Raw genomic sequence first — 25128 nt, forward strand, 5'->3', positions numbered from 1 at the left:
AATAAAGACTAATCCAAATTCAAAGAATATGTGCTTAGAGATTTCTCAACCCATATCTAAGAAAGATACAAATGAGGCCACCTCTACGGACTTTGTTGTGACAAAGATTGATATGGGACCTTCTTCTCATGAGTCTGATATTCAGAACTTTAATGTGATGGCAGCCAGAATGGTGGAGAGAAGTGAAAAGGATAAGCAATCCAAGGATCAATTGAAACAACAAGTGCACACTTTGCCTTCTTACTTGAAATCCGTAGTTGATACCTCCACTATGCCACTAAGTGTAGATCGCCAGCTGATTATATTGACACCAGAAGGAGTAATTGAAAGGAATGTTATGGATAATCTTCAAAAGTACCAAGCCTATGGAAAGGTAATTGAAGGTTGGGTAGAAAAGGTCAAAACTCTTGCATGTGATTTCCTAGTTCAAGCAAAATCTATCCATGATGAGGCCTTAATAAAGAAAAATACTATTGAGAAAGACTTGAAGAATGTCAAGAAAGAGGAAACAGCTTGGAAGGAAATTGTGAATGATTTCAAACAAATGATAGAAATTGGAATGGACACCCTTGCAACTGAGAAAATCCTACCTAGTAATGAAAAAGATTATCTAGAAATATGGATAGAAAGCATTAACTGGAAACTAGTGATCATAGATCAAGTTTCATCAGAATTAGAAAAGCTCATGCTTTTATGTGATCAAGTGTGTACCAAACTCTAGGGACAACTCACTACTCTTTTCCCAGATGTGACATTGATGGAAGATTTGCAGGTGTTACAGAATAGCTTCCAGAACATGGTAGATCAGCAGCTTTTTAATAGGACAAAATTCAATGAAAATACCATGGAAAAATTGATTGATATTTACTCTTCCTTGAGAGTCTCTATGTCTCAGATACTCAGCATGGTGACAAAACTAAGTGGCATTCATAGAAACTTGAAGACATGGAAAATGAGGATAGCCAACATCCTAATTCCCAAAGGAAAATCTGTCACTTCAGCGATCCGACTTTTCAGAATCTTCAGAGACAAAGGACCTGGACAACATAATGTGCCTACAGAAGCGAAAGCCTCATCGGCAGCGCAAGGAGTTAGCTTAGAATAAGTGCAGAGTTGCATTTTGTATAGTCTTCATTTTTGTTGTGTTACTCGCATCATGTTTTTGTCTTTCTTTGTAAATAACTCTCATGATCGAGTTTCCTTTCTCTCATCTCTATTTCTGTATTGTAATAAAAGATAATCTTGGCTCTTTTCATATGAGGTAGTTATCCTAAGTTCTCATTTTGGGTAGTTATTCTAAGTAGTTATTTTTCCCAAAGTTGAGGAAGTTATTTCAAGTAGTTGAGGAAGTTATTTCAAGTAGTTGAGGAAGTTATAAAGTAGTTATAAAGGTGGTTAGGGTAGTTACCTTAGGTGGTTACCACTTCACCTATATATACCTCATTATCATTCAATCTGGGGATTCCACTTTTTCACAAGCTTTGTATAAGAGACTTGGATAGTGTTATTCAAGCAATTAAGAAATAGAGATCAATTTGGATGTGTGTTCAACTTATTCTCGTGGGTTATTATCAATGTTCTTATGTTTAATTGATGATTACCTAATGCTTTCCCTTTAACATTGAATGTGAAGAAGTTTATTTCAAGTTGTGGTATCTCAAACTTGATTATATGGAATTTATTTTAATCTAGATTCATACCTTATATGGCGTTCAATCTTTCTTTATTGTTCATTCTTTAAATTTTTGAAAAATCCAAATACCCCCATTATACGAGGGAGCTTCCCCTCTCAAACGCAGAGAAGAATTACCATTTCTTTGTGATTCTTCAACTGTTGTGAATGCTTTGTTGCTAATTACAGGGCAAAACAGAGTTTTTCAAGAAAGTTTCTTAAAGCAACAAATCCATTTACCAACAAGTTACAAGTAAGTGCCTTGTATTAGTTGGAGTATAGTGCTAGGATATTGAATAAAGCGAATGGAACATTAGTGACTCCTTCATACAACACACATATGGATGCATGTCAAAGTTTATTTTCTAGAGAGAAATGAGTCATGAGAGATAATTCTTCCAGCTGGAGAATGTTCTTTCACTTTCATGGAATTTTGTTGCAACTTGGTTAATTTGTCTCTTGTTTGTAATATGACTAGTCAAAGAAGTCAAACCTAAAATGGGTAGTGATTCCTTTTGAATCATGGTTTGTTACAAATATTTATTATCCATATTTTTCTTTGAAGTAACTGTCATGTTTCATCTCATGATTAAGTTAAATGGTGGCATGTAATTTAGTATTGGCTATAAGCTTTGTCCTCCCTTGTTTTTCTATAAAAGGGAATTCATGGTAATTTTGTAGGGGTTCTAAGATTGTAATATGGAAGTGGTTTAGTTGGGTTTTTTCTCAATACAATGTTATACTTTTCTAGCGTATGAAACTGTTGCATATATAAAAATTGTGAGATTTTGCCAAGATCAAGAGGCAATGGAAAGCACAAATAAGAGAGAAAAAATATATGATAGGAATAAAGTGTATTCTATCAAGATGAAAATACTGATCAATTGGATCATCAAGTATTACATACAATGAATATGTGTCTGCTTATATAGGAAAGGCTATATGGATATGTGAGCACACAAACATGACATATGGCTCAATAAGAAACAAGGGTAGGTAGGAAATAGGTGTGGGTAGGTAGGAGAAACAATATAATATTCCACATGAGGTGGATCACCCACTGAATGTGGAATGCAACAACAAGATAAGTCTACAAAAGGTGGAAATTCTCCTACACACACTATCCCAATGTGGCACAAACACCCAAGTGTCTCATACCCAAACTACTATGAAATGCATTTCCTAAGTAAACTTAAGTATAGTGTAATAATATCCAAGCTGAATAATTATTTACACCAACACCCCCCCTTGAGTGCAACTTACGGGAATGCACTTAATTCTACAATGCAACTAAGAAATGCAAAATGGGTCTTGGCTACTAGGCCATGTTAGGTACCCATGTACAAATGTAAATGCAATCTCCCATAAATGGAGAAAGAGAAAAAAACCCAATGGGAAAAAACCCTCCCCCAAAAGAGAGATGATGAAAGCACACAATGCTCTCAATGATGAATGAGAAGAACAAAAAATGTCCCCCCCATAAGAGAGAAGAAGAGACCATGAAGCCATCCCTCAATGTTGAATCTCCTACAAGGATGGTCCAATGATGATGACCAAAATACCTTCCCATAAGGAAGAAAGAGAGCCAATGTTGCACCAATAATGTCAAAGTGTGACAAAACAAGGTACCAAGTCGATGACGATGAATCACTTGCTACAACAAAAGAAAGATCCGACATGGAGACAACCTACTTTGAGCATTATCTGGATACTCAAAAATAGCAGAAATAGTGGTACAATCAAAGTCTCATGGGAGCCATGCACAAATGTGTACAATCTAAGTCTCAACTGAAGCCATGCACCAAGTCTCACAATATATTCCTAATCTATGTGTACAAGAGGATTACATCAAATAGTCAACAATGACAAGATACAAAGAGGTCTGGCACTTTATGATAGTGTGAGTACAACATTGCTCATGCAAAAACATATAACATGATAGTGCAAATCTGGAAACATGAAAATGATGCCACCAAGAAGCCCTGTAGAATATTGCAAAAAAAGAAGCCTCCGATTGGGATGTGGCCAAGAGATATAAAGGAACAAATCAACCCCCACCCTTGACTGTCAGCTAGAAGCACTACAAGACAGGTGTGAAGTGACAAGAAAAAAAGTGTTCCCAATTTGACTTATTAAATGATGTTTGTGTTTTTAAAAGATTTTAAAAATCTAAATAAAAACAATTGATTAAAGCCCATAAAAAACTTTATTAAAAAATTAAAAAAGGTGAGTCATTTTTAAAAAAAAAAACTTTAATAAAAATTTATTAAAGATAAAAAAAACTTTATAAAAAACTTTATTTTTTTTATTATTAAAAAAAACTTATTTTAAAAAATAAGAAAAACTCAATTTTTTTTATTTATTAAAAAAATTTAAAAACTTCAAAAACAAAAACAAAAAAATAATATTGGTACCCCCCCACACGGGGAGGGGCCCGCAGGTACATTGCAGGATTGCAGGGCCGCAAGTACCCTATGGTGACCCGCAGTGCCTGCGGTACCTGTAGGTGGCCTGCGGGCCAAAAAGGACCCCCCTCCCCCTTTTTTAAAAAAAAAATTCACTTTCCTAAAAAGTCAAAACAAAAAAAAATGCTCCCCCCCTTAATAAACAAATAGATTTTTATTTATTTTTTTAATTTTCCAAAAATTAATAAAAAATGGATTTTTTTTTTCTTAGACCTGTACATGCAAGTCCATACGGCAGGCTAAGAGGGGAGATTTTTTCAACTCGGGTTAATATAGGCCAATTTAGATGAAATGATAGTCAATCTTGGGGTTTTGGGGCCTTCTGAGCACAATGGTGATGATGGATTTGGCCAAAAATGCTCCAAAATTGCAGATCGGTGCCGGGACAAGTCACCACCCTCCACCTTCAAACGACTCTAGATTTGGCCTCGGATGTCGGATTTGGATGAAACAAAAGGCGATTATTAATTGCTCAAACCTCCTCAATCCAATGGTGACCTCAAATTTGACCTAACAAGCTCCAATAATAACCTGCAATAGAAAGCTCCAAAATGCAAAACTCCAAATTTCTCTCTATTGGCAAACCAATGGCATTCTAATGGCTCTGATACCATGTGAGATTTTGCCAAGATCAAGAGGCAATGGAAAGCACAAATAAGAGAGAAAAATATATGATAGGAATAAGCTGTATTCTATCAAGATGAAAATACTAATCAGCTGGATCATCAAGCGTTACATACAATGAATATGTGCCTGCTTATATAGGCAAGGCTATATGGATATGTGAGCACACAAACATGACATATGGCTCAATAAGAAACAAGGGTAGGTAGGAAATAGGTGTGGGTAGGTAGGAGAAATAATATAATATTCCACATGAGGTGGATCACCCACAAAATGCAGAATGTAACAACAAGATAAGTCCACAAAAGGTGGAAATTCTCCTACACACACTATCACAATGTGGCACAAACACCCAAGTGTCTCATACCCAAACTACTATGAAATACATTTCCTAAATAAACTTAAGTATAGTGTAATAAAATCCAAGATGAATAATTATTTACACCAACAAAAATTAATAGAAATATCTCAATGAATTGTTTCGTATCTGTTGTTTCTCAATTGAATGATTTTACGTGTTAAATACAAATGAAAACATCTCTATGGGTTTACTGTAGATGCGTGATATGATATTAAGGTTTTATTTAAGGAAGAAATTAGATTATGATATACTATTACAACAATTAAGAAATAGTTCGACGATTATCTTAGTATGATTCATAAGGGATTTCTACATTATATATTTGTAAGGCATTTATATTTAGGAAATTAGATGTGACTCTTATCAGTTTGTCAGGAATATGACTTTGTGCCATTGAATAACACATTGGTCTGATTATATGTTCGTTCAGTAACCACAATATTTTTCAAGAAATTGTTCTTCCATTTTACTTTTGTTTATGATATGATTAGGGTCCTCAGTTGATGATATCTTATGAAATAAGTGGAATAGGTCCATTTCTAAGCGCTTGTTTGTATTAATTTTGTATCACTAAGAATCATCTATTTTAAATGGAAATGCAAATCTAATACATTGTAATTTTAAGTATTGTTGTAGGTTAACCCACTTGGGTCTTGCAGAGCTTGAAGTGTAGAAGGATTTTCCATCTTGTCATGATGTCCTTGTCAATTGGCCAATGATCTTAAGTTCTTGTTGAAGGAAGAAGGCTAATTCTTAGAGAAACTCGAGAAGTCATTTGGAAACACCAAAAAGATGGTGACTCTGCTAACAACTAAATGGTTATATGATTGCATATGAAAACTGCTACATATTGTACACAGATGCATTAACTATTGAATGTAGCACATATTCATCTGTGGATGATGGAGTAGAAATCAGGAGAAAGAGTTCACTACCTAGTATTGAACATAAGAATGGTACATTTAATAGTTATGGTAGAATATTCAATCATATGATTAAATGTGCCAAGGATTGTGTATGTGATCAGCCTATTCGCAATGGTTTTTTTAGATTGGTGATCACATGTTTAAATGAGAATCAGATATTTGACAGAGGTAAACTTCAATTCTACATTTTTGGTGGCCTGGGGCCACCAAACAAAGTTTGGATCTGATTCTTGGAAACAATGTGTACAATGGTTATGAGCCCTTTCAAATATACACCCGGTATACTTCTCCCAAAGATCTAGATTCTTGTTATGCCCGCAGGGGGCATACATCCCCAACAAGAACCATTGTTAGCTCTTAATAAAATAAAATAAAACATTGAATTCCTACAATCTTTTTGAATTTTGAACTGGCGGGAATGTTTTTTTAAATTGCTAAACTTGGTGCCCAATCAACACTATTTTAAAATTTCAATTTGAGGAGGAGAAATGTCATTGGCCCTCGACCTTGGTCTATATTGTTCAGCCAATAACTTACAAAAGAAAAATAAATCCTTTTCAGGATTTAATTAGAAAGTCGGTCTCGAGAATTGTGGGGCCACTCAGTGTACATGTTATTCTAAGGTGTTCCCTAGGAAGAAACTCGACACTTGACAGAATGTTTTTTTAGTTCTGACCTAGTCCCAAGTCATAAAGCGGAGAATTAGATATTTCGACCTTCGGTGGATCCCGCTTTTTTGGTTGCTCGAGTTCCATATTTTGTGGTCATGAGTATGGGACCATGTAGGAATCGGTGGGAATATTTTTCCCACTTCAGTGAGTCCCGAGAAGATACGAGAACAAGCGCTATGTGTTGAACAAAGATCTAGCTAACAAATTAGAACTTGGTGAGGTGCGTAGGATACTTTCACCGAGAGCCGAGTAAAGAAAAGAAGTGGACCGTGTGTTGACTATGGGAAAAGTAAGTTGTCAACTCAACACATGGTGAGATATTTAGAATATCTTTAGCGAGGCCTGAGTTGTATTAAAATATGTTGAGGTGGGTGATTCACCAGTTGTTAAGCCCATGATATAAATGTATCATGACCATTAATGTGGTTTAGGGTCAGTCAAACATGCCAAAAATGTCGGTTTTATACTCAAAACAGATGTCAGAATTGTAGGGATATGTAGGATGGTTCACACACATCTAAAGGAAAATAATCATGAAAGGTTGATTTTCATGATCATGATGATATGTGTGAAGCCAGAGATTTAGTAATTAGTATACATTAGAGCTTGAAAGGACAATAGGGATATTCTTAAATACAGATCAACGTAAGGATGGATAAGTCATTTATTCATATGACTAGCTCGGCTAAAGGATTGAGCTTTGTAGATGCTTACAGCTATGTCAAGACCTTGTGAGAAATGGATCATGTTGTAGAACAGGTGTTGAGGTCTAGAAGGAAAACCTGTGAAAACTCCATCATACAACCAAAGGGGGCTTGAAAATACACCAGTGTCAGAGAGGAACACGATGATTAATGTGCATATGCAATATTGTTTTACAGTTTGCATTTGACTAGATTTCCTTTGGTAGCAAAATTTTCCCTTTGGATGTAGAAGTGTAGGGAGACAGTGGACAATGTGGAAAGTAAGGAATTGGGCTGGTAGCGTCACAAACCCACACACTTAGAGTTCTCCCCCACCAGGATAAGTAGTGGAAGCCAATCGAATTGGTATCTTCTGCATATATAACCACCCATGGTCACTGGTGATGTGGTTGGTGTGGTGGTAGGTTCCCATTGATGCTCTCTGAGTTACACATGATGTCTACCACACATGGCCATCTAGACAGTTACACATCAGGACAAAATAGAGGCTACCGGATCCATTCGGTAACTTTTGGAAAGAAAAGGTTGATTAGAAGAATGGGATAGACACATGTAGATAACCTGAAGCTTGTCACATTCCTAACCAATATAAAAGGAATACCAAGGTTATATTAGGGGTTTTGAATTTTCTCATTTTTTGGAGAGGTAGAATAGGGTTGCGTATAGTCTAATGCTTGTAGAAAATTCCTTAAAGGATTGAATGTAAAAATTTCTCAGTAATCTATTGGCATTGTGTTGTCATTGATGTCAATCGGTATGAGATGACCACCGGTAAATGAGATGTATGTGCAACACTGATATGAAGGAGTATGATATGTGATAGCTTGGATATCACCTTGTGTTGTTGAACACCAGTAAAGGTAAAGAAGATGATCACAAAGGTCATCAGTACACAAGTTAGCACCTGGCTTGTATGATGAGATAGAAAGTTGTTTGAGTAGTTGTTTGTGATGAAGAGGTAGAGTGTTATCTGAATTACATCTGCACTGGAAGAGAAGAATGAATTGGTCTACTAAGAGGTTGCAAAACAGTAGGACTCCGACTAAATGAAGAAGCAGTCATCATGCGAAGCATTGACTGACAGTAAATGTGCTCATATTAGATCACATGAAGAACATTACAGGATGCGGAAGACAAAGTGTTATCTCATCTAGCAAGTGGAGCTTATCTCCTATTATGCATTGAGTGCACTATAGTTTGGAAAGATAAGTATAGAGGAAGTGTGAAGTGTTTGTCATCTTGACAAACTGGTTGTGATATGGTCAACGCTAATCAGGGAAAAGGCAAGGCTGAGTAGATGCAAACAGAGGAATCTGGCCTAACTGAAAGAAGATGGAGGCTTGAGAAAGAATGATGACATGGTCTCATCAAGAGTGGTAACCGGTATGTAATTCTACCAGTTATATAAAGCAAGGTGCAGATGTAGAAGACCTCCCCGTTGTGGGAATGAGCATACTTAGGACTTATCAGTCTGGTGACCAGTTTGAGTGTGTCCATCGATTGTTAAAGTCAAGAGAAGATATGACAAGGTAACCGGTAGAATGGTTGAGACCCAGAAGGGTTAGAAAACCAGTCGAATTAAGGAACCGGTAGGGTGGTTGGTCAGTAATCCTACTTGGACCAACTTGAAGTGCCAAGCTGGCAGATAGTCGACATGGAGTCAACATGGCAAATCCGCAGTTGGATAAAGATAGAATGTACAACGATAGGGTTGTTGCAGGTTTGGTAAGCTTTAATGAAAGACCCCACAAATCAAGGACTTGCTGCAGAACGATTGCAGGGGTTTGAGGCTCAAGATCTGGAAGACAGCTATGAGCCAGCTAAGAGATATTGAGAAGATCGAGGCGATGAAGGAAACAACCCGACAAATCTTTCGCCTCTAATTGAAGGATTTGCTGTGAAGGTAAAAAGCAAATCACTGGGAATGAAAGGCATGATCGAGGAGATACGACTATGGCAAAGATGTGCATTTAGATGTTAGAAAGATTAGATCATGCAAGATCTGATTGGATTTGGTTTTCCTCGAGGATGGTGAGGAAACCCTAACCACCTAAACTTTGAATTAGCTTTTGGCAAGAAATTTGGGCTATAAGTAAAAAGGCCAAAGAGATTGTTTGTGCTGCTGAGAGATGAATATTTTGTTGTTGCGAAGTGGAAGATTTATGCAAGTAAGAACAAGATTAGCCGAGTGTTTAATGATCATCTACGAAGAGAGTGAGAGAAAACCTGGTTGAAGCCTTCAACCAGTTAGAGAGAAGAACCTGTAGTTCTTACACTAAAAGAGTGTGATACCAGTGATGTGTAGAGAGTAAGCTATAGATCCAGTAGAGAAGCAGCAGGTGCAGAGAAGGAAGAAGCGTGAGTCTGTAAAGGAAAGGGTACTCCGCCGACAAAGTAAGGCATTTGATAAGGTTGCAAGAGTCCCTTGTAACATGATAACAACTTATGTATTTGAAGTTTGCATTGTGAACACTGAGTCATAGCTCGGTGCAGGGGTTGAAGCTCCTTTGCGTTGTAGCCCATAAAACTGATAGGGGTTGTAGCTCCTTGGGTTGGTGCCCTAAAGTCAGGGGTTGGTGCTCCTTGGGTTGGTGCCCTAAACTTTGTAACTGTGTTTTACTGTGAGGTTGGATTGGAGCAGTAGTCTCGAGCAACATTGCTCACCGAGATTTTTCCCATCTTGGGGTTTCCTCGTATATACTATTGTTATGTGATGTCTCCTTGTGTGTGTGTGTATTTGAGTTAGTCTCTTTACTAACCGGTAAGCCTGAACTATTCTTGATTCACAAACCGATGTTGCTCACAAAGGATAGCTAAAAGGGAAAGTTTTGAGAACCACTGATTCACCCCCTCCCCCTCTTAGTGGTGCATTGTGTCTGACATAATCTTAGTTAGTTCACAAGTATACTGTAAAATTGTTGCAAATATTATCTCCATTCTGTATCTCCAGATTTCATATAAATCAAAATATTCAAGATGTTTTGGTTTGACTTGACATTTTTCTATCAATGAATGATTGTGCATATGGGTTTCCTTCAAGAAAGGAATTAAAGTCTATGTGCTAATTAAAGTGAATCTGAGAAATATGCTATGGATTAACAAGAATGGTTTATGTAATAGCAAAGGGAGCTACGTTAATGTAAGGCATTAGTGTTTTGAAATCCCACTAATCTGAAGTAATTTACTGTTTTATAAGGTGCTTTTTTAGTTATTTGTTCTCAGTTGTTTACAAAGCATGTGGGATACTGTATCTGAGAATAATCCATCTCCATTAGGCCTATAGGTAATTGTTGCTAGGAGGTTATTGTCAAATACGGGCACAACAAATAGGAATACCCTCCTAAGCATGATGGAGCTTGAAGTGAAAAAGGCTATGAGAGCCTTGTTATGTTGCATTTTTTTGTCTTTACACTATTGACAATGCAAATCAAATGTTTGAGGTCTTTAATCCCATAACCTAGGAGTTTATTTATCTTTAGGACCGAGGGTTGCAAGAAAAATCACCAACAGTGCCTTTATATATCTCTTGGTTTCCCAAATTAATAGATGCAAGAAATTTTTTATTGATGTTGTTTGCACCCACAGTAGTAATCCAGGGTGCCTCGTTACCAAGAGTGGAATTATAAGAGGTGCAGAGAAAGCTTGACTGGGGTTACTTTTTCCTGCCCCGAGAGAAACAAAAACACCCTTTCCAATGGCCCCAAATGCAGTAGTAGCTTTATTATCATTCTAAAATTCCCTATCTCATGACCAACACTAGTACAAAAACTACAATATATGACTAAGAAAACTACTAAAAATTGCATATAAATGACTAATCTTGGTCACGTGTGTTAGCATTTGGAGATTACTGGTATTTTGCATAGAGATTGCATTAATGATATGTTGTCATTGATGTCAATTGAACCGGTAATGGTATTCATGATACTATTGATATTGTTGATTTTAATATTGGCTAGTAATCGGTAAAAGAGCTTTGTGGAACATGTTGTAAACCGGTGAACCGGTATTTAAAGGGTTAAACCTTTCTATGTAATGTAACCGGTAAAACACTATCAGCTGTTAAACCCTAACCGACCAAGTTTGTTGGTTTATTTTCTGATAAACAGTAATGATGGAGACACGTGTGATCATTTGATTGAAGATTTATTCAAATTGTCTTGGCGTGTTTGTTCTTGTCGAGGGAGGGAGCAAAGTGGACTGCATTTAATGCACATCGTGTGATGAGTTACAAAGTCCAATGGAGTGGTGATCATGTAGCGGTTGAAATTGTCTTGAAGAATGTGAAGAGATTGTTATGATTTCTAACTGTCGAGATTGAACCTGATGCTCTACAAAAAGGAGATTGTTAGGATGACAAAACACAAACAAAAAGCGTTAGTGTTAGCAAATTAGAATTTAAACAATAGCCTAATCAAGCATATCAAGAGAGATACTAAATAAGAAATGGAAAGCATGCAAAGACACAAGAAGTAAATTAAATTCCTCCAAATGCTGACCAAAACGTTCATAGTGGCTCCTCCCTTGTTCCTCTCATCTCCAAGTTCCAAATTAGTGTAGCTCTCAACAACTTTTTACACTATTGATGTCTTATGGAGATTCAAGATTATGAAATAAAAAGCTCATGAAATGCAAACAAGAACAAACTCGAAATGAGATTATTATCTAATCTCGTATTGATTTTAGTCCAAAAGAGTAAATGTAAATTCTTGTGCTAAATGCTCTCTAAAATTCACTATAGGTTAAATACATACAAGTTTTCAGGATTTGGATTATGAAGAAATGAGCTCTATTTATAGGAAAAATGGAGCAATGGATGGTTGAAATTGAATAATCTCAACAAGGGTCAGGATTGAATGATATTCAATCCATGTGAGGACTTTCAAACCAATCAGAGGATGACAAGTGTCAGCATGAGAGGGGTTGAGAGGAGAGGGAATAAGCATTAAATGTTTGACATGACTTGAGAGTTAACTTGGGAGTTAAGGTCAAGGTTGGGTTGAGTGAATAAATTCTTTATTCAAAGAATAAATCTTTTATCCAATGGATAAACTCTTGTACAAAAGTTAAAGGGATAACCATGGTCAAAGCAATAAATGTTTGAGGAGACACATGAGTTACATGAGGGTTGAGTTAGGGGTTAACCATAATTGGTCATGTAAGAGCCACAAGTGGTTTGGAAGAATTTTTAGAGGTTAATTTGTTGAACACACAAAGCATTTAATGTTTTTCAAAAACTTTGAAGTCTTTGAGAAGTGACTCCAAGTTGCTTAGGAATGTGACAATAATTAGGGGATGGATTAGGTATTAAATAGGAAGGGGTTAGAAAAATCTAGAAGGTGTTTTAGGAGTGCAAGTGGATTTGGTGGGTGAGGGAAAATAAGATTTTAATTAAAATAAAATTAATTTATTTCAACTTGTGGTTGCAACTTGCATTTGTAGGAAAATGCAAGTGGGAGGGGGTGAATAATTTAAATAAATGTTTTTAATTATTTATTTAAAAGAGGAAAGAAGATTAAATTAAATAAATAAGATTTATTCATTTAATTGATTGTGAATTTGGTTTAATGAATTAATTAAAATAAATTGAATAATTTATTTAATTAATAGGCGAATGTTTTGAAGATGAATTAATTAAATGTTAATTTAATTAACTAATGGCTAGTGGGTTTTTTATTAAATAAATAGAAAATATTCATTTAATTAAACTGGACAGATTTATGTGACTACAGAACCGATTTGTTTGTAATCTTGATGATGAGAATTAGGTTTTTGCTGTGTTACCGACCTAATTCATTTCTATTTAAGGTTGATGAAGTTGTTTGTAAAGGTTGTTGGCAAGGTTGTTAGAAAACCTGTTGAGTGTGTAGTTGCCAAACCGATGAATGGATCTGCACTTTGAGTGAAGACAGATTAAAGGTTATAGAAGGATCTGATCAAGCAAAAGTAGTGATATTCAAATAGACCAACAAAACTATTGTTTTCTAACAATTACAACAGAAGTTAAATCCCTTAACCGAGTGAGCTCTAACAAGATTGGTTACTCATTAAATCCTCTAACAAGGTGATCCATTAACTTGTATTCTTAAATCCTCCAGCAAGGTTACTCCTAACAGGGTATTGTGCTTCTGACAAGGCATATTTGTAAATCCCTTAACCAGGTGATTCCTAACCGGAATTAATTCTTAACAGGACTTATTATAAATCTCTAACAGACTTTGGTGCCTAACAGGGCAAACTTTAGAAGAGTTCAGATAGCTATCCTTGTGAGTCCCATCTCACCTTGTTTTTACCTATTTGGGTTTTCCAAGTATAAAAATTTGTGTCAAGTGGTGAATGCTTTTGTGGTTGCGACTTTATTTGTTGATATGGTTAATTTCTGACAAGGCATGTTATGTAGAAGCATTGAAGATGAATATGATGACTTATGATTAAGAATTGTTGATGTTTACATAGATGTTGAAGTTGTTTACTGTTAAAACTGTCATAACACTTAAACCGATTGATGTCAAGTATTCCTATGAATATTGATCTTAATTGAGATATGTTTACTTTGTTTGACTGAGTTTGAGTTTGGGAACTTTGTTTCAGTTTTTCAATATATGGATTCATCACCCCCCCCTCTCAGTATTCTACCGGATACTTATTCTTTCATCATACCATCAACGTGATCATTAGTAGTTTATTCCTAGTCATTTATAATGTAACCAAACTTATGAATAAACTATTTTAGTAATTTATTGGTTGTTTTTATTGATCAAATTGATCAACAATTTAATCATTGATTTTGGTCATTGATCTAGTCGTTAATTTAGTCATTGATTTAGTTATTAATTTAGTCATTGATTTTTGTTAACTAGTCATTTATTTAATCATGGTAGTGATTTATTTAGTCATATATTAAGTCATTACTTTAGTCATATATTTAGTTATTAATTTAGTCATTGATTGTTGTTAAGTGGTCATTTATTTAGTTATTGTAGTCATTAATTACTATCAATTGGTAGTATATTTAGTCATTTTCATTCATTGATTTCTGTCCATTGGTAGTATATTTAATCAATTTTATTTACTGGTTTCTATTAATTGGTAGTAAATATAGTCATGATATGAATAGTTTATTAAATACCATAAATTTTATAATACAAAAATAACATAATATTAAACTTGAACTAAAACATAAAAGCAAATAAAAATATTGGTATACAAACAAACTACAACATGATAGAATTAAAAGAATAATCCAACATCATGATAAATAAAGGGAATTTGCAATAAAAAATATAATCAAGTTATAATATCAGTTCTAAGAGTTTTCAACAATCCCTCATATACAAGAGTGTAGTTTTTGGATTTGATTGTGTGTGAGATTTTTGCATCAATATTTCAGATCACACTCCGTGATCCATCATTAGGATGAAGAGACTCAAATAATCATGGATCACAGAGTGTGATCTGAAAAGTTGATGCAAAAATCTTACACAAAATCAAATCTAGAAACTGCACTCTTGTAAGTTATAAGATGTCAAAGTTGTCTAAGAGTTTCCAATTCTTTCAAATACACCATGATAATTAAGATCCCTAAACAACACATTCAAAATACTACATAAAGGAATGAGCGAAGATGTCTAACAACATGTACATGATAAACATGATCAACTATGTCCATTTTTGCAAATATTTTAGTGGCCAATGTGTGAAAGTTCTCTCTTTCTCTTTCAGATGAACAACTCCATGTATCTTGTCTTCATAAGCAAGGGGTGTGTTACTTGTGACCTTTAAAATATTTACATTTGCATCTCCTATTCCCTTCAAGTTGACTTCATGTACAATAGATAGGGAGTGAATTCGCTCAATGCCTACAACAACACCATCAAACGGCGGATCCAACACCCCAGCTTTATCCCCTTGTTTGAATTTATCAATATATTTCTGCAGAAAGAAAAATAAAATAACACGTTATATTACATAAGTAATGATTACCCTTTTTTGCATAATAAAAAAAAACCATTACTTACATAAATAGTACTTGCATGTGTGTTAAAATAATTGCAATTTTTATTTTTTTTAAATAATTGCAATGATTCTATAACATGATATTTGTACTGAATTATAGAGAAATTCAAGTCACATCCTGTATTCAGAATATGCACAATTTATACTGTATCTATTTGAGAAGCAGAAAAGAAATATAATTGGCTAGAATGGTTCAAATTTAGGGGATAATTGCAATGTCACACCCTATAGAATGTGATTTCAAGGAAAACTAAGAAAATCTAAGTCAAAATCACTGTGAAGGATAATATACCTGTAACGTGAATGATAAATGTCGCGAATCTCCATAGATAGTTTATCACCAGTTGGTCTAGCCCTAAAAATGAACAGAAAGTTTGTCACCAGCATCAGAACCAGTTGTCCTGCTTCTTCCACATTGTATGTGAACCAGTGATTAGAAATCCATATGATCAATCTCTGTCTTGAAAATGAAGGCCAAATTTAAGCATTCATAATTTTGGCATATTCAAGCTCTATTTCTACCTTCCTTGCTATTATTGTAGTATAGTTACATAGCTAGCATCTATTCTATGAATGGTGTAAAAGTCTTATTTCGTCATAAGAAAGTACAAATCCAGCTTAAACGTTATATATTAAAAATTAAAAGTGTGCAGTTTTCAGTATATAAAATTGTGTGCACGAATAGAAAAGGCATCTCAGTTGACATGAACACTATGCTAATTAGGAGATACTTCCAAAACATAATATATAAAGATCAAATAGAGATGAAATCAAAATACAACCCCTACAAAAATGTACCACATAGATTTACAATGCTATCAATTAGTACATCTTAAAATCATCTTGAAGATGGAGTAAAAACGCTAGTGACTTTCTAGAATTCCTTCTAGCATCGTCTAACTCCTATATTCTAACCTGTTATATCAGTTTAATTTGACATGATTACAATATTCAAACAAAAACCATGATCTGCACTATCAGTAGAAACTGTAGGGCAATTCTTCTGTTGATGATTCCACCATTCATATAACCTCAGTGACATGAAATTTACCTTCAGTTAATTTCCAATGCCCATATAAAAAGGGGAGAAAAACCTTAGAGGAAAATGGGAAACGGGTGGATAATAGCTCCCAAAAGCTATGCTATCAATTTCTTCAGAAGCCCCCTCATACCCATTTGGACCTGGTTTGGGTTCTAGTTTGAGGTTGGGACGGTCATGTGTTTTCCCAGGATGCCCAGGCAAACCTGGGCATGTCCAGGTGGAAGTCAAAGGAAAAACATCAAAACATATTTTTTTCCAAACTTTTTTTAAATTAAAAAGCATTTGCCAACCCTAATTTGGCCCTGAAGCTAAGTTACCGAATCGGCAGAAAATCCTCACGTATCTGGGTACGATGCGTTTCTGAATCGGATTCGAATACAAACGTCTGTAGAATCGGGCTGGATACGATATTCTTGAGGTGGATTCGTTTGGAATCATCAAGCAACGTACTTGGCCGATTCCAACCCATACAAGGGGTTTTCACAACGATTCCAATGGTCAAATAAAAAATTTCAGACTTTTCTTTAACCGTTTTACCATAAAATATATGACCACAACCCTAAACAACAATATTTTTCAATGTATTTTTGCAAGCAGTAGCAGATTAGCAAGACTTCGACGGCATGGTTTGCATGCGTTTTACAGAGACAACTACTCTTCTGTTCAGGTCGCACTTAAACATTTCTTCCACCCTTGCTGTCGGAATATATCTAGTCTTCCATTCGAACAGCTTCAATCCTAGCAGTAGCCGGTGGGGTGTATTCACTCTTTCATCCATTCGAATAGCCTCCCGTCGGGATGGTCGGAGATTAAACCAAATGTGCGGAAGCGTTTTCTTATTCTCCTTTAATTACTCTATATAAGTTTTAACTTTAATTTTAGGTTTTTGATTTATTAGAATTTTATTAAATTTAATATCGTTTATTATTATTATTATTATTAACAACATTAAGAAGCTTACAATTATTTTAATAAATTCTATTGTTTATTAAATTTAAACTTAAATTAGTTATATTAAATTATATGAATTAATATTAAATTAAATATTATTTAATATTTATTGTTAATTTTATTTATATTATTATCATACATGTTTTATTTTATGAATGACCTATTAAGTAGTATTTATATTAAGTAGTTCTACTTTATTTTGTAAATATTTATTATTAATATTTAACATGTTTAAAAACTAAATAATATCAAATAACTTTATATTAATATGGTATTAAGATAATAGTTAATAAAATTATAAATTTAATATAATATAAATCTATATTATTATGACATTAAAGTTTTAGGTATTAAATATGGATATATTTATGATTTCAGATGTTTATTAAAGAGGCGTACCCAAAACGTACCCAACCTCCTCCAAAAAATATTGCCGTATCGGCATACCGAAACTACGTACCCGTACCCGTATCCGTACCCGATTCGGTAACTTAGCCCTGAAGTGATCTTTATACACTAATTGATTAAAAACTGCATAGCATTCATCATTTAGACTAATTAGATTTTTCAGCTTCATTGTTAGTTTTCTGAAGAATGAAGAAAAATCAGAGTTGCATGAAGTTGAAGAAGAGCAAAAAGTGCAAGAAAATGCCTTATTTCAAAAGGTATGCATAACCAAGTTCCAAAATGATTTTATTTAAGGAATTAGTTAATATGGCAATAAAATAGTGAAAATAGCATGGTCCATGAAGGTTTGTGTGGTTTAAAAGTGTGATTGGTGCAAAGTGTGGATTGAAACAAGATAAGAATCAAGAAACATGTGCTTGGTGCAAAAATGGCACGCAATAGGAAACCCATAATTATTTATAAATTATGTACTTATATGGATTCCCAGCATATCCAATCTCCTTCCTTGGCGTTACATTTGGATCACTTCTTAGGCTTTCTCCCTCTGGATTTAATGGCTCGGTGCACCCATAATGTGGCTCAGAAAACTCTCTTCCATTAAGCGGTGTAATTCTTCTCGTAATTTTTGCCAGTTACTAAAAAAGAAGTTGATCCTTTAACCTTACCATGATTTGTGCCTCCTCTAAACCTTTCGTCACAATGAGAAGCAGTCTGATCATAATAAATCTCATAAGGATCAGGGACCTTGTGCCAAGAGGAATGTGAACCTGCGCAAAGATAATTCCTCCTTCCATCCATAGCATAACCTGTACCAGGTACAATATAAGTGGAAAAACTAATTTAGTTGAACAAAAGAAATAATAAAATGGATTACTTGGTAAAAGCTACAACAGTGCTTCATAGAAGTCAAAAAGCACCTAACATCAGACAATCAACAAGCCATCAACGCTAACAATGCAGAAAGTGAGCTTCCTACAGTAAGAACCCAATTTTTTTTAGGGCAAGCAGCAACTGATATATGCAACCTTGATGAAATTTAAAAGCTGCATCGTGGAAGCCCTGCACATCTCAGGAAAAGCTGATTCTTTCAGAAAATAATCCATGTCTTTGAAGATTTGATTGCACAGGTCTTTTTTTCTGGCAAACAAAACCCTAACAACAACCTTGATTTTCTGGGTGCAATTCTTTCCTTTATCTTCTAATTATTCCCACTTTGTTTTCTTAATCTCTTTGATGTGCAGCTTCTTGAACCCTCCATCAGCAGTCTATATAAATTTGCAAGGAATATGCATGGCAGGATTGTCGATTTCTTACAATCATACAGATAAGATTTTTTGTAAAACCTAAGATCAATATTATTAAAGTAAATGTCCTGAAAATATTAACTATCGATTATCCACTCTAGATGCACCCAACAAAGCGTTTACCACAGTTGGAGCACCTATCAATGTAAATAGGGAAAGTATCTTTGTTTTTATAATAGCAAACTTCTTTTTATATGAGAGAAATGGCATCTTATTTTGTAAAAGAGTGAAGTAGATGGAAGTAATTTCATGTGGTATTCAATTAAAAAAATGTTTGTGACAAATTTTCTCTTGCAAGAATTATAAATGAGAGTATAATTTGTGTGTCATCCATTGATGGGCATGCTTTTTTTAAGATTTTTGTACTTAATACTGCATCAGTGGTACCCGAGTGGCAAAGTTGATGCATTGTAAGTTGAATTAGAAAAAACAGCTAAGACATTAGCAGAATAGTTCAAGACAAATAAACTATTATATTTTAACAAAAACCTATAGAAAATAGCTAAAAGAGGTATTTGGTTAAGGAAAACTGCATTGTTGTACATAACCCAAGCAAGAGATAGTATAAGCCAATTTGGTCAATATGATCAGAAAGCCAAATGATTTTAGATAAAACTGAAGATAGGATGACAATAGCAGACATTGAAGTGATTTAAAAGGTTTAAGGCACTAAAGAAATTATTGAATAATCTTGGAAAGATTGCAGCAAGACATGAGGAGAAAGGGAATGAAGTAATGAGAGATCTTGATGCTGAAATCATGGATAAGAATGGAGAAGACCAATGTAATGCTAATTTGGAAAAGCTGGTGACTAAAGTAGATATGTGCCTTAGAAATGGTGCTATAGTAGAAGAGATAATGTACTGTTGGTAATTTATTCCTACCCAGAAGTGGGTGGTGCAACTGTGAAAAGTAATTGAAGTGGAGCACAATGCATGTTTGAAGAATTCAAGGCTGAAGAGAAATTGAGAGAGGAGAATACTCTTGAAAGGTTAATTTAGAAACAACAAATACATATGCAAATTCCAACAATTGTTAAAGTTGACTAAAACATGCTATTAGATACCTGCATAAAAATAATGAAAGTAGATTTGACATGCAAGTTATGGTACAGATGCTCTAGTGGATCATGAAGGCAAATGTGAAGAAGAGGTGAGGAATACAAGTATTCTTGTTAAAGTGTGAGGAATTCCAACCATAGAGCTGTTATATACACAAAATACAGGTAATATGATAAGTCCATTTATCAAATGTGATTGATTATAGGATGATTGGAACAACAGTGGAAGGGAAAGTTGAGCATGTTCCAATGGATATGACAGTGAGAATGTGGATATCACAGCAAGATTGCTACAAGGAGTGAGGTCAAGTGGCGAGGTTAGAAAAGAAAGCAAGTGCACGAAGCTGTAAATAGGTGGTTTAATTGATAGGGAAAGCAAAATAAATATTTATACTTAATGCGTCTGAACTAGGAGATTCAAAATTTACAATCAAACAAAGGCATTTTTTAGAAAGAAATAAAACACTCTATATAAGGGAATGTCATCTTAATATGCAAACAAAATGAGGTCGACAGAAGTAAATCCACTTGGTAATCAATAAAAAGGTGGAAATCTCTACCAAAAGAGGGAATAATAATGATAAAGACAATAGTCCCAACTTAGTTCTAATGCCTCACAAGGTGTACAAAGTCATAGTATTGCAGAAGGCATTCATGATCATATGTCTTGCTCATATAAAAATCAAAAGGCAATAAAAGTCGCAGTTACATGAAATTTGTAGTACATTCAGACTTTAGTGGATAAAGAAGGACAGAAGATTATGGTCACAAAGTTTGTAACCATAAAGATTATTGTCATGAATCCAATACACAGTGAAAAGAGCAGCCATGGTTTGGTAATGCCATTGCAAAGGCAGAAACATTTTAGCAAAATATCTACAAATCACAAAGGAAGGCAAGATCATGATGAACAGTGAGGAATACATCAATGATAACCATAGCTGTGTATGACCAAGACTCATAATGATTGATAAAATCTCTATTAAGGTCTTTGTTAGAAGATTTTGTTGAGAAGAACAGTATAACAGAGTATCAATAATGATTAGAAAAGGCTTAGAGTAACTACAACTATTGGGTCTCTTTCCATAGAGTTATAATGACTATAAACCTAGCAAGTGGTAAACAAAAGACCAAAAATCCTTGCTACAATGTCAAGAAAATACGGTCATTGAGGGAAACATTCATGAAAGTCCATAGATTTGAATAGAAGGGCATTAATACAGTTGTAAAGAAACGGACTATAAGGAAGGTCTAACTTGAGATGTATTATACAACCATCTTCTTAAATAGTGATTTTACCTTCATGTCACCATGACATATGGTAAGCAAAGAGAAACCTAGACATGGTGAGCTATCTATTCAATGAGCTCATTAATCCTTTGAACAGAACAGTGACAAAGATCAAACAAGCTTATGATCATCTAAGTCCAAATCAAAGATGTAAGATACTGGGAGAATCGTAATATGATCAATGTTGACAACATCTATAATGAAACAGAGGCAAGATATAGAGAAGTCTTAATTGGTGAGAAAGATAATCATTAAAGATAGAGGTAATGTTATAAAGGCCAGTGTTTGATGCATCTAAAGGATGCAAGACACAGACTTCATATGAAACTATAGAGAGATTCTAAGATCTGCCCTGAGACAGTCATCAAGATAGAACCATAAAGTTGTAATAGTGACAAAGATTTGGTATAGAGAAGTCATGAGTAAGAGTAGAGTGCAATGCATATTGACGGTCACCTCCATGAAAGATTTCTCTGCTAGAGGTTGAGTGCAAAGCTTTGTAAGGAAAAAGAAGAGTAGTGAAAGCTCGTGAAAGATCAGAGTACATACAAGGCATATGACACAAGGCAATGAAAGGATAGTTGATCATGGAGAACAGTTAAAGGGGCAGCTAAGATATGAAGACAGTAATCAAGCCTCATTGCCTAAAAGAAAATGTGATATAGAAATCACTGTATTGACATTCATGACATGGAAGAGGCATCCATACAGAGTCATACAGGAGAATACATGGCAATGCATCTATAAAGGCAGTCACAGCCTTGAGAAAGGGAAAATACCAGTGATCTATAGCATTCATACGTAAGAGACAATAGAGATTGCCAAAGGAAATCACCTCTTAGGCAAATGCAGTCCCTAAAAATATTAAAAAGAGTTTAAAAGACATTGTTCATTGAGAGTTCCAGGCATTAACCAAAGCTTATAGCAGCATCCAGATTAGGCACAAGAAGTATTCCATAATCAAGGAGAATGACAGTTATATTCAAGCATTAATCAGTGACTTCCAGAATACAAAGATGGCTTCACAAACAGTGAACAATCAGAGAGATTAAGAGGGCTTGCATGCCAAGGTCTTCTTCTGGTTTAACAATGTTAGTGTGCCATTATAAACATTCTGAAGTGATTGAAAACTCAAGTTCAATAAGAGAAACACACTCAGGAAACTATTTTCTGGTGATATGATGCCCAAATTTACTATATTTGACATGATTTTAATACTCACCAACCACTTGCAATTTATTTTGCAGCCAAGTAGTTTGCCCATTAACTCATATATTTGTGTTTTATCAAATTTTTTACAAGATTTGATGAATATTGTTGAGTTTTGTCAAGCAAATGAGTTTTAGTTCTTTATAATTTACAAGTTTTTGCCAAGTCATCAAGACAGATTCAAAATTAGGTCTTTAGTTTTGCTGAGTCGCCAGTTTTGGAACTTTATTATATTATTCATCTTCCAAATAGAAACAGAAGATATATTACTCATGACTGTACCAAAGGCAGGGAAGACACTAATACATCAATCAGAGAACTTGGAGCCCCAACCAAGTGATATATGGACGAGGAACTTTAATTACAACAAAATATAAGGAATATATACATGCTATACCTATGAAAAATCAAAATACGTATCCTGCAACCAGAGTTAGAAATTGAAACTCCATTAATGCTCGAGTAACTCGTTTGAATTAATCGTCATGGGTGAATATATGCTTCATATATCAAATATTCTGACAATTATCCAGAAAATACCGATTATTTCTTATCGCATGTTTATATATTAATATTAAGTGATTAGCTTTGTGAATTTAAGCCGAAAAGTAAGTAAAAATTCCAAGTAATTTTTGTTTTATCTGTGACTAACAGTAACAGATAATATGTATGCATGAGTCTCTATACGAAGCAAGCGAAAAAATAATTGTCAACCCGCAACACTGTGACAATGAAGAGAATATGCCTAAGATTATATCCTATCCAACTACACAAGAAAATTTATAAAAACATTCCCCACCCTACAAGTAAATTACCCTCAAGCTATATGACAAGCTATTCTCAACATAACTTCTTCAATAAGGGAAGAACTTTTGAATATCATTTAACAAAATTGCTAAGCAAAATGCTAAATAATTCCACGATGTAACCTTGCGAACAATATCATTTCAAATAGCAAGTTATAAAGTACCAAAAATTATTAAATACAAGTTGGTCGAGTTCTCATTTTCTCACTTTGGAAGAATCTCCACATTTGGGTCTAGTCCACGATTTTCCAGCCTGTATAACATGATACAAAATTCTATGTATGAATAATTATGTTAAAATGCCTACTACATTCACAAAGGCAAATAATGCACACATCACATTTGCCGGACCTTACAAGGAAGAGGCATGATCAAACATATGATTTAAATCTACCTATAGTTATTCACAAGTAAGAAACGATACCTCTGACTTGGTAGATTTAATGGTTTTGGGCGTTTCCCCAACACTCTCATGCTACTCCTATGGGCAGAGACCCCACTACACCAAAATTAATTAAATACAAACATTAGCTCATCTACACAAACAAATTCTTATGAAAACCAAAAGAAATATTGAGACAAGCTTATTTTGTCAACAAAAGACAAATTAAAATATTTGTCTACTAGTTTTCATACTTAGCTTACAGGATCCAAGTCACACATGCAGTCAGTTGGATAAGAAAAATCAACATATATGACTAAAAACGGCACCCCCAATATCTATTTCTATTTGGCATAACACACATAAGGCATTATGTAATATTGGAGGTTTCATAGAATGCCAAAACAGAGGAATCAAACCAGAGGCTAAAACCCTACTTCCAAATACACCACAAAAATGAAATGAAAAGAAATCCAATAACCCACAAATTTACACAATAGGGTTTGAAGCAAATGTACCTCAGAATCTACAGAGTGTCCATGTTCACCAAATGTATTGTGAAGTATCGGCTAATAACCCTATAAGACTCATTTTTTATCGGTTTAACATTAGATGATGTCGAATGAGAAAACATTATTGGCAACCCATCTAAGCTCCAAATAAATCATTCAAAGACATCAAATCGAAACCCAAAGGATTTTAGGGAAGAATTTACAGCATCAAAGAGAAAATGGGACTTCACCATTTTTGGTGCTGCTTGGAAAGGACTACAACCAGCTTGTTATTAATTATTAGCGTTAAGCAAATTGTAGAGATGACAACAACGGAGCAAGAGTATGAATTCGCCTGTCAAACTTGTGACCTCCTAGGAGCCCTCCATAATCACACTACCCTATAAAATAATTATGGGATGAACAATTAACAAAGATATGTCAAAAATTCACTTCTGGCCATTTCTACCTCTTGGCATTTATTGAAATTGCATGTTTGTTTTGTATTAATTTTTAATCTAAGACAACTAAAATACTTTTAATTTTTAATTTAAGATAGTTAAAATAATATATATATATATATGTGTGTGTAAATACATTTATATATGTATATATATATATATATATATATATATATATATATATATATATATATATATATTATGTTAACAAATACTAATACACACACACATATGTGTGTGTGTGTATACATACATATATATACACACATATATGTATGTATGTAT

The 25128-nt window shown here is 34.4% G+C and overlaps 1 protein-coding gene across 2 annotated transcripts; it reads right to left on the reverse strand.

The window, feature by feature from the left end:
- Positions 1 to 14931: 14931 nt before the first annotated feature.
- LOC131034655 (uncharacterized) lies at positions 14932 to 24778 on the reverse strand. Of its 2 annotated transcripts, XR_009103823.1 has the most exons (7): positions 24634 to 24778; positions 24410 to 24469; positions 23934 to 24008; positions 23718 to 23762; positions 18506 to 18646; positions 15732 to 15840; positions 14932 to 15355 (listed from the first exon to the last, which is right to left on the reverse strand). XR_009103823.1 is itself a non-coding variant. In XM_057966223.1 (6 exons), exons 3-6 carry the CDS (start codon positions 23734 to 23736, stop codon positions 15283 to 15285), a joined length of 342 nt encoding a protein of 113 aa, XP_057822206.1. In that variant the 5' UTR covers positions 23737 to 23762; positions 23934 to 24008; positions 24410 to 24778; the 3' UTR covers positions 14932 to 15282. The 2 variants fall into 2 exon arrangements, 1 of the variants encoding a protein (XP_057822206.1); XM_057966223.1 differs by having other exon boundaries at positions 24410 to 24778.
- Positions 24779 to 25128: the final 350 nt, after the last annotated feature.

This window comes from Cryptomeria japonica, chromosome 5 (genome assembly GCF_030272615.1).
Source record: "Cryptomeria japonica chromosome 5, Sugi_1.0, whole genome shotgun sequence".
Taxonomy (NCBI): Eukaryota; Viridiplantae; Streptophyta; class Pinopsida; order Cupressales; family Cupressaceae; genus Cryptomeria; species Cryptomeria japonica.

Excerpts from the sequence above, each read along its gene's own strand:
- LOC131034655 (XM_057966223.1), bottom strand. Across the intron at positions 15,841-18,505 it reads TAGAGGAGGCACAAATCATG|GACAACTGGTTCTGATGCTG; the intron begins GTAAGGTTAAAG and ends TGGAAGAAGCAG. Across the intron at positions 15,356-15,731 it reads ATTTATCATTCACGTTACAG|AAATATATTGATAAATTCAA; the intron begins GTATATTATCCT and ends TTCTTTCTGCAG.